The sequence below is a fragment of the Schistocerca cancellata genome, chromosome 2 (genome assembly GCF_023864275.1).
Source record: "Schistocerca cancellata isolate TAMUIC-IGC-003103 chromosome 2, iqSchCanc2.1, whole genome shotgun sequence".
Taxonomy (NCBI): domain Eukaryota; kingdom Metazoa; phylum Arthropoda; class Insecta; order Orthoptera; family Acrididae; genus Schistocerca; species Schistocerca cancellata.
In genome coordinates this window covers 268132661-268147802 of record NC_064627.1, presented here as the reverse complement: position 1 = coordinate 268147802, position 15142 = coordinate 268132661, and the positions used below count along the sequence as shown (strand labels likewise).

Below are 15142 nucleotides of genomic sequence, written 5' to 3'. Positions count from 1 at the left end.
CCCCTTGTTATACCTACACGGTCGTGACGCAGTACAGGCGGCAGCGGCAGCGGCAGCGAGCCGGCGAAATCGCCGTGCCAGGCGCCGGCGGCGCCGCCGTTGGTTGCTAGGCAGCGTTTGCAGGCGGCGCTGAGCGGCGCAGATCGACTCGGCTTTTCCGCCGTATGACGACCGACACGGCGTCTGTCTGCGGTGCCGTGTGCAGCGGGCGGGCATGGACGAAATAAACACGCAGCAGCTGATAGCGCTCGTGCAGCAGAGACCTGTCATATGGGACAAGACTCTCTACGCTTACAAGGACCGCAAGCTGAAGGATGCGGCGTGGAGGGAAGTATGTGCGGCTCTGAGGGAGGATTTTGAGCAACTTGGACAGAAGCAGCGGCAGGAATTCGGTAAGTCCATTTTATGTTCTGTGACATCAGACAGCCATCTATGTTGTGAAATTTGTTATCTCGAATCTGTCAGTACTATTTTATTTGTTACGAGTCATCAGCCTTGGGAACGGTTTGATGCAGCTCCGCCACGAATTCCTCTTCTGTGTCTACCTCTTTATCTCGGGGTAGCACTTACAAACATCGTCCTTAATTATTTGTTGGATATACTCCAATCTCTGTATTCTACAATTTTTTGCCACTACAGCTCCATCGAGTACCGTGGAAGTTACGCCTTGATGTCTCAAGAAATGTCCTGTACTCCTCTCACTTCGTCTAGTCAGCGTTTCCCGATTTTGCGGAGAACCTCCTCATTGGTAATTTCCAGGAATGATTGCCTATCGAAGTCGCGGGGTCCAAACGATACATATCGAACGTGCAATTGTAAATCGATCATGCGACTGGTGGCGGGAGTTATGATCAATTATTTGTGATCGTCATTTTTGTCTGTTTTTCTTCGTTCCCTTAGTTGCTCTAAGTTACATACTTCCACGAATTATTTGTGAGTCGCTAAGGAAACCCAGACGATTTCTGTCGGTAGTGAGTGGGATGTCTGGTGTTCTAGGCGTTGCTTCGGTGGATTCTCTCACATGGAAAAATCTAATTCCATGCTTCTCCAGCGTAGAAAATTGTTTCACTTTTTGGCGCAAATATGGAGTACTACCGGACGACGAAAGGAGGGACTGTGTATACTGTGGTGTTGCGAAGTGTGTAAAACTTTGTAAGAAGAGTTTCGATCCTGAAATACCGTTACAATTTCATTGCGGACAGTGCGGAAAACGAACAAGTATCAGAAAGAATACATGGTTCGACTCTTCCAAATTATCCATTCAGACCAGCGTATTTCTTCTATCTTGCTGGATTCGAGACTGAACCTTGCAAGTAACAGCATCGGAAATTGACTTATCTGCTGCTACCGTGTGCGACTATTTCGAGTTTTGCAGAGAAGTGTGTTATGTGGTAGTGACGAACGACAGTGTACCTGTTGGTGGACCGAGTAAAGTTGTTGAAGTGGACGAATCCCACATAGCAAGAAGGAAGAATCAGAGAGGACGACCTTCAAAGAGTGAAATCGATCATATTTGGGTATTCGATGGAATAGTGAATCACTCTGTGAAGTTTGTGTCTTCGGATGACCCCAGTGTGCACACGCAGAACATCGAGCGGCTATGGAAACCTGTGAAGTCTTCCATTAAAAGAGAAGGGCGTCCAGGACAAAGAGACGAACTATACCTGTTTCAGTACCTCTATATCATCAAGTTGCGTTTGCAGGGAAAAGTTATGCAAGTGGCAGTCTACCCATATTCTTGCCTAATAATGGCAGAGTTTATCCAGGCTATGGCAAAAAAGGAATTGTTCCCGTAGCGTACACATCACATAGACTTTCACATGACAACAACACCGACGACAAGTAAGGTAAGTCGTCTCCTTTGTAATGACGAGTATTTTTGTAACGCTCTTCTTTTGTCGTTGCAGTCGTGACCACCGTAAACATACTCATAACGCCCGCCACCAGAGTCGCATGATCGATTTACAATCGCAAGTTCGATTTGCATCGTTTGCGACTTCGATAGGCAATCATTCTTGGAAATTACCTTCTCATTTCTCACCTTATCAGTCCACCTAATTTTCAACATTCTTCTGCAGCACTATATCACAAACATTGCGATTGTCCCCTTTTCCGGCTTTCCTACAATCCATGTTTCACTACCACACAGTGCTGTGCTCCAAACGTACATTTTCAGAAATGTATTCCTTACAGTAAGGCCAATTTTTGAACTAATAGAGTACTTGAATCTTCCTTTGTCTGTGCTAGTGAACTTCTTATGTTCTCCTTGCTTCGTCCGCCACGTGTTACTCTGATTAAAGGCAGCAGAATTCCTTCGGTTCGTTTTCTTCGTGGTTGCGGGTTCTGATGCAAAGTTTTACACTAATTTCATTTATGCTACTTCCCGTTACTTTCGTCTCTCTTTTGTTTACTCTCAATCCATACTGCGTGTTCATTAGAATGCTCAGTCCATTCGACAAATCCTGTAATCCTTTATTTTCATTGAGGATAGCAGTGTCATCAGTGAATCTTATCGTTGATATCCTTTCACCCTGAATTTTTATCCCACTGCCGAACTTTCCTTCTATTTCCGTCATTGCTCGTTTGATCTAACAGTAATGTCGAAAGATTATTTCCCTGTCTTATAACCTTTTATATCCGACCACTTCGATGTTGGTCTTTCATTCTTATTGTTCCCTCTTGATTCTTGTACATATTGCACTTTACACATATTTCCTTACGCTTACATCTATCTTCCTGAGAATTTCGAATGTCTTACACCCTTTTACTTGGTCGAACGTTGTGTCTAGGTCAAGAAATGCCATGAGCGTGTCTTGATATTTCTTAAGTCTTGCTTCCATTATCAGCTGCAAATTCAAATTTTCTCTATGTTTTCTTTACCATTCCTACAGCCAAACTGTGCGTCATCTAACAGATCCTTAATTTTCTTGGCACTACACTGTATCATATATGTATGTCTATGTTGCCCCTCTGACATTTTTAACTGTTTTACTCAGCCAGCTATAGGCTGACCAACAGTTTAACGTTGACGCCGTACTATGACGCAACCCAGCATTCTTTAAGTTAACAACCACTGCCCAAAATGAATGAGTGACATACTATGTGACAAATGAAAATCGCGAGAATGTCTAGAGTACTTTGTATCCAGAGCCAGGCAATTTGCCACCGAGCAATATGTCAACATGCACCGATCAGCCAAAATATTATGAACACTGCCCACCGCGACGTCGGATGCCGCCTGGTGGCTTTGCGGGCCAGTGACGCCGTAACAAAAGTATGCAAGCGGAGCCGACACAGACTCGGATCATCCTAGCGAAGATATGAGCTGCAAATGGGGAAATTTATTGAGATAATCGACTTTGACAAAGAGCTGATTATTATTACGCAGAACCTGTGAACGAGTATCTCGAAAACGGTGAATCTGGTCGAATTTTCATGTGCTTCTGTCATGAGTATCTACGGAGGATACAAGATGAATTGGACAGGATTTGTGATTGGTGTAAAGAATGGCAGCTAACTCTGAATGTGGATAAATGTAAATTAATGCAGATTAATAGGAAAAAGAATCCCGTAATGTTTGAATACTCCATTAGTAGTGTAGCGCTTGACACAGTCACGTCGATTAAATATTTGGGCGTAACATTGCAGAGCGATATGAAGTGAGACAAGCATGTAATGGCAGTTGTGGGGAAGGCGGATAGTCGTCTTCGGTTCATTGGTAGAATTTTGGGAAGATGTGGTTCATCTGTAAAGGAGACCGCTTATAAAACACTAGTACGACGAATTCTTGAGTACTGCTCAAGCGTTTGGGATCCCTATCAGGTCGGATTGAGGGAGGACATAGAAGCAATTCAGAGGCGGGCTGCTAGATTTGTTACTGGTAGGTTTTATCATCACGCGAGTGTTACGGAAATGCTTCAGGAACTCGGGCGGGAGTCTCTAGAGGAAAGGAGGCGTTCTTTTCGTGAATCGCTACTGAGGAAATTTAGAGAACCAGCATTTGAGGCTGACTGCAGTACAATTTTACTGCCACTAAATTATATTTTGTGGAAAGACCACAAAGGTAAGACAAGAGAGATTAGAGGTCGTACAGAGGCATATAGGCAGTCATTTTTCCCTCGTTCTGTTTGGGAGTGGAACAGGGAGAGAAGATACTAGTTGTGGTACGAGGTACCCTCCGCCACACACCGTATGGTGGACTGCGGAGTATGTATGTAGATGTAAATGTAGATGTATATGTAGAGAAAAGTAGAATGACAGTGAAACTACCACTAGGCGCTGAATGGTTGGACGTGTACGAGTCTTCACAGAACGTGGGGCTAGGAGACTCGTCTACTATGTAAATTTGGGATAGATGGTGATCTATGGCATCTCTGCCGAAAGAGCACAATGCTAGTGTTTCGGAGCACACCGATCATCGTACATTGTTGAACATGGAGCTCCGCAGCAGACCACCCCTGAATGTTCAAATGTTGACCCACGATTGCAGTGGGCGTGGGACCATCGGGATTTGACCGTCGATCAATGGAAACGTGTCGGCTCTTCGGATGAATCACATTTTTGCTACGTTAGGTCGATGATCGTCTCCACAAACGCCGTCATCGTGGTCAATGGCGGCTCGGAACGTGCAGAGCGCCACGGACGCAGGTTGTTGGGAACAGTTGCTGCGCGTGTATGGGACCTGCGGTTGTAGTCGAAGACCTGCTGACAGCTACGAACAACGTGCATCCCTTCATGCTTGACGTCTTCCCCGACGGCGATGTCATCTTTCAGCAGTATATTTATCCCTGTCTCCGAGCAGAGCCGTGCAACAGTGGTTTGAGGAGCATTAAGGGGAGGTTTACTATCTTCGGCCCGAAAAAAGCATGCTCTTTGAGAATTTTTTCTCGGGATATGTTATAGATATCAATGTCAATTTTGGTCAAAATGTTTATTGATATTTCCTCTACAAACTGGAAATTTTTCGACCGGAAATGTCGAGGAGCAAAGGCGGAAGTGCCGTCGGAACGAAACAAAATTTCAATGTAGACCTCCAAGCGCGGTATGTTTCAGGTCAGCCGGCTCGTCTGAAATCAAAATTGAGTTGACGTTAGCGAAATGTATAAGATTCTTCAGGAGTTGTACCTCGCTTAAGTTATTTGGACCATAGGAAACAAAATGGCGGCCATTTGAAAGAAAATAGGTTTTTTTCATCGATTTTTCGACTTCGTCGGCCAAGTAAAAATATTTATAGTTGATGGATCGGAATAAAAGTGGTACAACGCCTATACAATTTAGTTAGCTTCGTCGGAAACAAAGAATCATGCCAATCGGTTCAGTAGATTTGAAGTTACCATAGCGAGCGATAAAAAAAAAGTCATTTCGAGAAAAACGCGTCTGAAGTTTTGACTGCATATAAATGCAATATTATGCAACGTACGTTGAATCTACTATTCCGGATCCATAAACTAGTCCTTCCACTTCCTCATACAAGGCGTTCTGCTCGATCTGGGCCATCCTGCGCTGCTCCAGAGCCGCTCGTACGGCCGGTGACAAGAGGTGTTCTGTCACTTGAATCCGGTGGTCGTCCGAATACTTGGCGAACTGCGTCGAATAGAATCCCAGGGTGACGTCCATCGTTGTCATGGTCTTCAGAATTGCTGAATACCCTACGTTGAAGCTGCTCACTGCCAGGCAAGTCGCAATCTCCTCAGTCTTCGCACCAGAATGCAAATGCTTGGGGGCTAACTTCCAAACACACGCGCTCAAACTTGCATTTGAATTTTGTGTGTCTCCTCCCAAGCACCGGTGCAATAGCTCGTCCTCCGAAAGAAAAAAACTGGTACGTGAAAAGGGCCGATTTCAGGCAGGTGCATTTTTTTGTTCAACCGCGAATAACAAACATTTCCGTTCCGTATACGGAAAAACCGTTGCAGGGGTGGATTCTAAGCACTTTTATGGATCCAAAAATGCAATTTTAAAAAAATCTATTTTTTAAACCAAAAGATAGTAAACCTCCCCTTAAGGAACATTATAGGGAACACACGTTGATATCTCGGCGACCAAATTCCCCTGATGTAAGTCCTATGGAATCCATCTGGGCTACTACAGGACGCCATCATCGCGTACGCCAATCAGGAGCCCATTATTTACGCGAATTACATCACTTGAGCGAGATATCTAATGCCACATACCTCCACAAACCTACCAACAAACTGTCTGATCCCTGACACGCAGAATCAGTGATGTAATTCGTTCCAAAGACGGACAAACAAGCTATTAAACAAGTGGTCATAACGTTTTGGCTCATCAGTGTAAGTACATTCGTTTTGTTTCATTCGTTAGTCTTTGGTAACTAAGCAGGTGTCAGATCACAAAGAGGAAATTACTAGGCGCACTCTTCGGTCAGTCCTAGGTTTTATTTCTCTCGATTATTGTCTATTTCACCTCTTGCATAGTTTTCTTAATGTGGAAAATGACAGTCAGTGTTGTACTTCAGAGTCCACTTTAAACTGTCTGGGTAAATCAACTAAAAAGTCGGAGGATGGCAAAAGGGTATCACCTCCAGTAGGACCGTTACTACCAAACAACAGTGATGTTCAAACCAGCATTCAGGCCGTGAGCGTCGATTTTGTCTTTGCATTTAATAGTGATCCACGAAACGTAGCTTTCACTGCAACCTGAAAAGGTAAAGCACACATGAATTTTCAACTGTTTCAAAATCATACCATGTGTTTCTATACGAACTTATTCCTTCGTGCAATAAACAGTGTGCTAGGTCTTCATCTTGTCAAGCAACTAAACCGCTTTTGGGTGTGAAATAGTCATCGGAAGACGTTTTGGAGCAGTTTGCAACTACGAATATGGTTCGTCACCTGACGGTTACCTTGGCATATTATTAGATATTATATCTGGGCGAGTGTTCCCAATACTGAACATGGATTTTTAACTGGCTACATAATCCAGTATGGTACAAGCTTTTACGATCCAAATAGCACTCCGACAAAAAAACTCTGTTCGTTTGCTAAAATATTAAATGCCCTCTCTACGTACCTTCCCTCTGTTGTGAGATCGCAACCGAATACTTGTTCATTTTTGTCTGTGCGCTCAACAGATCGTGTAGCGTTAGTGTAAAATTTCATCGCCTACAAGCGCAAAGGGAACAGCCTAGTCTTATATATACATGTCAAAGTGTGATACTATCGGTCTGTTTACTCTTCCAGTACAGTGTAGCTTTAAACTCTGAAGAATCGCACTCGATTCCCTTAAGAATAGACACATACATATATGATGCAGTATTCAGAAATAATTGAAAAGTACTCCCTTATAGTTAAAGTTCATAGAGCCTCTGTTCACGGGTTTTCTAACTCGCACGCACTTACTCTGAACTGCCACTACACAACGGCAAAAATTTGCTGTTGTCCAAAACGAATCAATTATCTTCTCCTATTCCTCAAGTGCATTTGGCAAACGAGTGAAATCTATAGGCACGTTACTCCCTAGAACCATTCCCGTTCCTTCTATTTCAAAGTTTCTAATAGTTAAGATATAAACTTGATAATAATAATTAAGATCTTTAGAGAAATTTTGGATGCTAAAGACCAGCAATGTTGTGAAAAGCTCTTTACTTTCTATTACAGGCAAATTGGCTTTGAAGAAATGGTCACAAACCAGAGACTCGTGGATGAAATCTGTTAAGAAACGTCATGAACAAAAATCATCGACATTTCCCGCCAGGCCGTCGAGGCTTTATTTGTACCACGAGCAGATGTTATTTTTGAACAAGGTTATTGAGACATCCGTCTCTCAAGACAGCTATTTTCCGCAAGAATCTACACCAACAAATGTGACGAATGAAGCAAGCAAAACTGCACAATACGAAAAAATTCATGAATATATTCCAAAACCTGAAATCATAAATAATTATACTACACAAAGGAAAAGAAAGAGTGATATTAAGATTGAGTCTGATGTGGAAATGACGTTTTCGGACAATCAGCCGTGTAGAGAACACTGTGGCTGCCGGCATATGGCGTTCTTCAACAGTCTTCTGCCATCCTTGTCCTTACTTGACGACAATGAAACTTTGAAATTTCAGTCTGAAGTTTTAAGCGTGTTACAAAACATCAAGAGAAAAAGAAGTGAATCTAGTTAAAAGTTTACCGTTGCAGTTTATGCAACTTAGGAACTGCAAAGAGTGGCAAAATCCAGCTTATTTCACTTATACACATTACCTAGCGGCATGAATTTATCAGGGCTGATAAGCCCAGAAGCTGAATCGACGCGGCCATCTACACCACCATCAACTACCGCAAGTAGCTCCTTTTTGGAACTGGATTTATCGAATTTTATGCCATTTCTCGTGGGAATAGCCGTTTTGTAGCATAAATGTGATTTAATTTTGCGTAAATGGAAAACACAGTAAGTTAATTGTTCTGATGGTATACTTCCATGATTCTGTACTTTGTCTTTAGTGAAAGTTTGAAAATATCCTGAATGATAACATTAAAATCCAAAAACTGAGCTTAAGGATATGATTAATTTTTCTTGTAGTATAATACTTTTCCTCATATGTGTCCGGAAACGCTTAATTTCCATGTTAGAGCTCATTTTAGTTTCGTCAGTATGTACTCCAACGTGATCAAATTGTAAATTTGCACAATCAACATGTGTGGGCTGACGAGAATCCGCACGCAATTGTGCAATCACGTCATCAACACAGATTTTCTGTGAACGTTTGGACAGGCATTGTTGGTGATGTCTTGATTGGGCCCCATGTTCTTCCACCTACGCAGAGTGGAGCACGTTTTCATGATTTCATACGGGATACTCTACCTGTCCTGCTAGAACATGTGCCTTTACAAGTACGACACAACATGTGGTTCATGCACGATGGAGCTCCTGCACATTTCAGTCGAAGTGTTCGTACGCTCCTCAACAACAGATTCGGTGACCGATGGATTGGTAGAGGCGGACCAATTCCATGGCCTCCACGCTCTCCTGACCTCAATACGCTATTCTCTAGGGCTGCACCAGCGCATCAGGGATTCCATGCGACGGAGGGTGGATGCATGTATCCTCGCTAACGCAGGACATAACAACGTGTTTGAAGTGACGCTGGTTCGTTCTGTTGCTGTGTGTTTCCATTTCATGATTAATGTGATTTAAAGAGAAGTAATAAAATGAGCTCTAACATGGAAAGTAAGCGTTTCCGGACACATGTCCACATAACATATTTACTTTCTTTGTGTGTGAGGAATGTTTCCTGAAAGTTATATATATATATATATATATATATATATATATATATATATATATATATATATATATATATATATATACTCCTGGAAATTGAAATAAGAACACCGTGAATTCATTGTCCCAGGAAGGGGAAACTTTATTGACACATTCCTGGGGTCAGATACATCACATGATCACACTGACAGAACCACAGGCACATAGACACAGGCAACAGAGCATGCACAATGTCGGCACTAGTACAGTGTATATCCACCTTTCGCAGTAATGCAGGCTGCTATTCTCCCATGGAGACGATCGTAGAGATGCTGGATGTAGTCCTGTGGAACGGTTTGCCATGCCATTTCCACCTGGCGCCTCAGTTGGACCAGCGTTCGTGCTGGACGTGCAGACCGCGTGAGACGACGCTTCATCCAGTCCCAAACATGCTCAATGGGGGACAGATCCGGAGATCTTGCTGGCCAGGGTAGTTGACTTACACCTTCTAGAGCACGTTGGGTGGCACGGGATACATGCGGACGTGCATTGTCCTGTTGGAACAGCAAGTTCCCTTGCCGGTCTAGGAATGGTAGAACGATGGGTTCGATGACGGTTTGGATGTACCGTGCACTATTCAGTGTCCCCTCGACGATCACCAGTGGTGTACGGCCAGTGTAGGAGATCGCTCCCCACACCATGATGCCGGGTGTTGGCCCTGTGTGCCTCGGTCGTATGCAGTCCTGATTGTGGCGCTCACCTGCACGGCGCCAAACACGCATACGACCATCATTGGCACCAAGGCAGAAGCGACTCTCATCGCTGAAGACGACACGTCTCCATTCGTCCCTCCATTCACGCCTGTCGCGACACCACTGGAGGCGGGCTGCACGATGTTGGGGCGTGAGCGGAAGACGGCCTAACGGTGTGCGGGACCGTAGCCCAGCTTCATGGAGACGGTTGCGAATGGTCCTCGCCGATACCCCAGGAGCAACAGTGTCCCTAATTTGCTGGGAAGTGGCGGTGCGGTCCCCTACGGCACTGCGTAGGATCCTACGGTCTTGGCGTGCATCCGTGCGTCGCTGCGGTCCGGTCCCAGGTCGACGGGCACGTGCACCTTCCGTCGACCACTGGCGACAACATCGATGTACTGTGGAGACCTCACGCCCCACGTGTTGAGCAATTCGGCGGTACGTCCACCCGGCCTCCCGCATGCCCACTATACGCCCTCGCTCAAAGTCCGTCAACTGCACATACGGTTCACGTCCACGCTGTCGCGGCATGCTACCAGTGTTAAAGACTGCGATGGAGCTCCGTATGCCACGGCAAACTGGCTGACACTGACGGCGGCGGTGCACAAATGCTGCGCAGCTAGCGCCATTCGACGGCCAACACCGCGGTTACTGGTGTGTCCACTGTGCCGTGCGTGTGATCATTGCTTGTACAGCCCTCTCGCAGTGTCCGGAGCAAGTATGGTGGGTCTGACACACCGGTGTCAATGTGTTCTTTTTTCCATTTCCAGGAGTGCATATATATAGTATCTATTCTTTCGAGTAATGAGTATAATGAGCAGGGGCACTATGAATATAGTGCGGGACAATAAGTTGGGAATGTGGGTCTCACGGGAGGCGTGCTAGAGATAGTCCCTGCAGTCGCACTGTCCTCTGTGTCCTCGTTGGCTCAGACGGATAGAGCGTAAGCCATGTAAGCAGGAGATCCCGGGTTCGAGTCCTGGTCGGGGCACACATTTTCAACTGTCCCCATTGACTTATATCAACGCCTGTATGCAGCTAAGGATATTGATTTCATTGTAATTTCATTATTCACTAACATCAACTCTCCACATCCAGTATAAAAAGTATCTAACGCTCACGACCGTTACACTGAGTATTTAAAGCCAACCCAATCTGCATCCTGCCAAAGGCCATGCCACAGTGGTAACACCGGTTCCGATCGGATCACAGAAGTTAAGCGCTGTCGGGCTAGGCTAGCACTTGGATGGATCACCATCGTGTCTGCCGACCGCTTCTGGCAAGCTGGGTGCACTCACCCGTTGTGTGGCAAATTGAGGAGCTACCTGACAGAAGTAATGGCTCCGGTCAGGAAACCTGACAACGGTCGGGAGAGCGGTGTGCTAACCACATGCTCCTCCGTGTCCGCATCCATGACGCCTGTGAGATGACGAGGACACGGTGGTCGGTCGGTACCGTTGTGCCTTACGAGGCCTGTTCGGACGGAGGGAAGAAGAAGATTTGCGTCCTCATAGTGACGCTGTTAGCGCCACTCTTATGCGACTAGTGTGAAATTTAAACAAATATCATCTTTCAGATAGAGAAACAATCCTACCACCTTTCGCTAATGTTGCACAACTTCCTTATTGGTGTCGGGATTTTTTTCCGTCAGTATATGAACATCCACTGCCACGGTATTGCACTAGAGCTCACATGCCACCTCAGCTGTTTACACTCACAGCCTAACCCCGATCCAACTCCAACTGCCTCCAGTCAGCCCGCACAACCTGATTTAAAATGTCCTTTTTCTGCCAACTTTCCTGAGCTCTAGCGGCCGGCCATCCGTACAGATATTCCAGCCTGATGCTATATCGAGGCTAACCTCCAAAGATCGATTAGCTGGTGCGTGGCACATACAGATTCCTGTGGAATGAAATGATGTCTATTTGCCGAGTGTGGCAATGGGATTATGCACTGAAACTTATCCCTGTTGAGAACGAATGATCTTGATGTGTGCACCTTAACTGAGTCGTATGTTTAAATAATCTCAGTGATATTTTTACTTACAGTTTTACGGAATATGTACTTGTCTGCCATACAGAACTCAAGACTAAACACAAAACAATCACTTCACAATTTCAGATTAAGTTGTTTACATTCCAAAGATTCTTAACTGATAACATTTTTTCAGTCCTGAGATAGTACTTACATTAAAATGCAATATTTTTATATCCGAATTTATGTGATTCCACATATTGTATAGTTTGGCTATTTAGTATTTCATAGTTATTCAGTATTGTTAAGAGTTTTTGTTTTTTCCTCAGTTCACTCAATATTTTTAAAGAAGCGTCTCACATTGGAGAAATTTTTGAAGAAATTTACATTGTTCCTTCCTGGCTTATCATTCAGCAATTTGTTATCATGTAATGTAAATTGAATGTAAATTTCTAGTTTTTCATGTAAATCGATTTGGTGTCCCTTGACCTTTTTATGTTTTGTTTGAGTAAATGTTACGTGTTGTGAAAGTGATGTAAATGTTATGCGATCTGAAAAAATTTGCTATTTTTTAGGAGTATTTCCACATGAAAGGTATTTAAGTAGTGTGTTCCTTTGCTATGGGTTTAGTTCTTTCTTTTATGTATATGATTGTCAACAAATGTGTCATTATAGCCATTTGCTGCAGCTATTTACTGATTATGCTTCGCATATTTAACCATTGGTCTGTTATTGACTCTGGTGACTAGATGACAACCAGCTGTTGAAATGCGTAATGCCAATAAATCTTGGCAAAAAAACACTTAAGCAAAAAAAGCATTTCATGAATTCTATTATGAAGTCACTGATCTGTACATATTCCGTTTAACGTGGCTAAATTTAAAATTAATTAAATGTAGGCGCTGATTTTTGGGATATGACTGAACGTTTTTGTTTGTCTCTTCTCAGTTGGACCATCAGACTGGGATATACCCCTATGTCGCTTTCATTTCACAAATGACACAGCCAGTACCTCCTGTTGAAACCTCGCCTATGATGATTATAAGAGAACAAACGTATCAATATCCACCTCGGGAAATTACAGAACAACGAGTGAACCAGCATATGGTTAAGGAAATCAAGGCTGAAACGTACTTCACCCGCCATCCACAAACTGTTATGGAATTTGGTGTTAACATTATCATGTAGTCTACTTATTGCAGAGTGTATGTCGAGGATATAATTCCTGCACACTGTGTAACTTACTGGGGTACAATAATTGTTACTAAAGCAGTATTTATCACACAGTTCGTAGTCCAAACGGCATCAGGTATAGCTTCTGTTGCAGATTATTGCTGATCACGTATTACTGCTGACCCCTTCAGAGTAAAAAATAAGGTTTGCATTCCCTCGTCACTGTAATTTTTACAACGTGTGCTAGCTTGCGAATTATTACTCACCTGACAGTTGTTCTTTCATTTCTTCTTTTTCAACAGGGTGGTAATTACTTCAGTTGCACGTTTTATTATTATTTTCCTGGAGTACCATATGTTAAAGCAGTGGGCTTATACTTTTTTTAGTGTACTCGTCAGGTGTGAAGGGAATTTCAGTATTCATAGTGATCAGGGAGTTAAGTGTGACGCATCTGTGATAGGAAACAACTTGATAATGCTTTTACGAAACCTTTAGTGCGGGTTTTTTACATAGAGTAATCTTGATGAAACTGTCTTGTCAAAATAGTATGTGATTCTAAGCTTTCTGCAAATCTTCTTGACTGTACTTGTCAGGAAAACAAATGTCAAAAAAATCAGTTGACAGCTGTAGTGAAAACGCTTCAAGCAGAGATTACGTCTTTATATGATACTATCACTGGTGCAGATGTAATCTCTGGCAGTGGTGGGTGTCTCTGAAAAGTCATTTCATGACGGGGTAAAGGGAGTATACACACTACTGGCCATTAAAATTGCTACACCACGAAGATGACGTGCTACAGACGCGAAATTTAACCGACAGGAAGAAGATGCTGTGATATGCAAATGATTAGATTTTCAGAGCATTCACTCAAGGTTGGCGCCGATGGTGACACCTACAACGTGCTGACATGAAGAAAGTTTCCAACCGATTTCTCATACACAAAGAGCAGTGGACCGGCGTTGCCTGGTGAAACGTTGTTGTGATGCCTCGTGTAAGAAGGAGAAATGCGTACCATCACGTTTCCGACTTTGATAAATGTCGGATTGTAGCATATCGCAATTGCAGTTTATCGTATCGCGACATTGCTGCTCGCGTTGGTCGAGATACAATGACTGTTAGCAGAATATGGAATCGGTGGGTTCAGGAGGGTAATACGGAACGCCGTGCTGGATCCCAACGGCCTCGTATCACTAGCAGTCGAGATGACGACAGGCATCTTATCCGCATGGCTGTAACGGATCGTGCAGCCACGTCTCGATCCATGAGTCAACAGATGACGTTTGCAAGGCAACAACCATCTGCACGAACAGTTCGACGACGTTTGCAGCATCATGGACTATCGGCTCGGAGACCATGGCTGCGGTTACCCTTGACGCTGCATTACAGACAGGAGCGCCTACGATGGTGTACTTAACGACGAACCTGGTGCACGAATGGCAAAAAGTCATTTTTTCGGATGAATCCAGGTTCTGTTTACAGCATCATGATGGTCGCATCCGTGTTTGGCGACATCGCGTTGAACGCACATTAGAAGCGTGCATTCGTTATCGCCATTCTGGCATATCACCAGGCGTGATGGTATGGAGTGCCATTGGTTACCCGTCTCGGTCACCTCTTGTTCGCATTGACGGCACTTTGAACAGTGGACGTTACATTTCAGATGTGTTACGACCCTTCATTCGATCCCTGCGAAACCCTACATTTCAGCAGGATGATGCACGACCGCAAGTTGCAGGTCCTGTACGGGCCTTTCTGGATACAGAAAATGTTCGACTGCTGCGGTGGCAAGCAAATTCTCCAGATCTCTCACCAATTGAAAACGTCTAGTCAATGGTGGCCGAGCAACTGGCTTGTCACAATACGCCAGTCACTACTCTTGATGAACTGTGGTATCGTGTTGAAGCTGCATGGGCAGCTGTACCTGTACACGCCATACAAGCTCTGTTTGACTCAATTCCCAGGCGTATCAAGGCCGTTATTACGGCCAGAGGTGGTTGTTCTGGGTGCTGATTTCTCAGGATCTATGCACC

The 15142-nt window shown here is 44.1% G+C and overlaps 2 protein-coding genes across 2 annotated transcripts in view; both read left to right on the top strand.

The window, feature by feature from the left end:
• LOC126161610 (allergen Cr-PI-like) overlaps window positions 1-15142 on the top strand; it is a 158677-nt gene that overhangs the window by 115744 nt on the left and 27791 nt on the right. The window lies entirely within an intron of this gene.
• LOC126161611 (uncharacterized) lies at window positions 151-8498 on the top strand. The gene is made up of 2 exons (XM_049917565.1): window positions 151-392; window positions 7620-8498. Exons 1-2 carry the CDS (start codon window positions 215-217, stop codon window positions 8132-8134), a joined length of 693 nt encoding a protein of 230 aa, XP_049773522.1. The 5' UTR covers window positions 151-214; the 3' UTR covers window positions 8135-8498.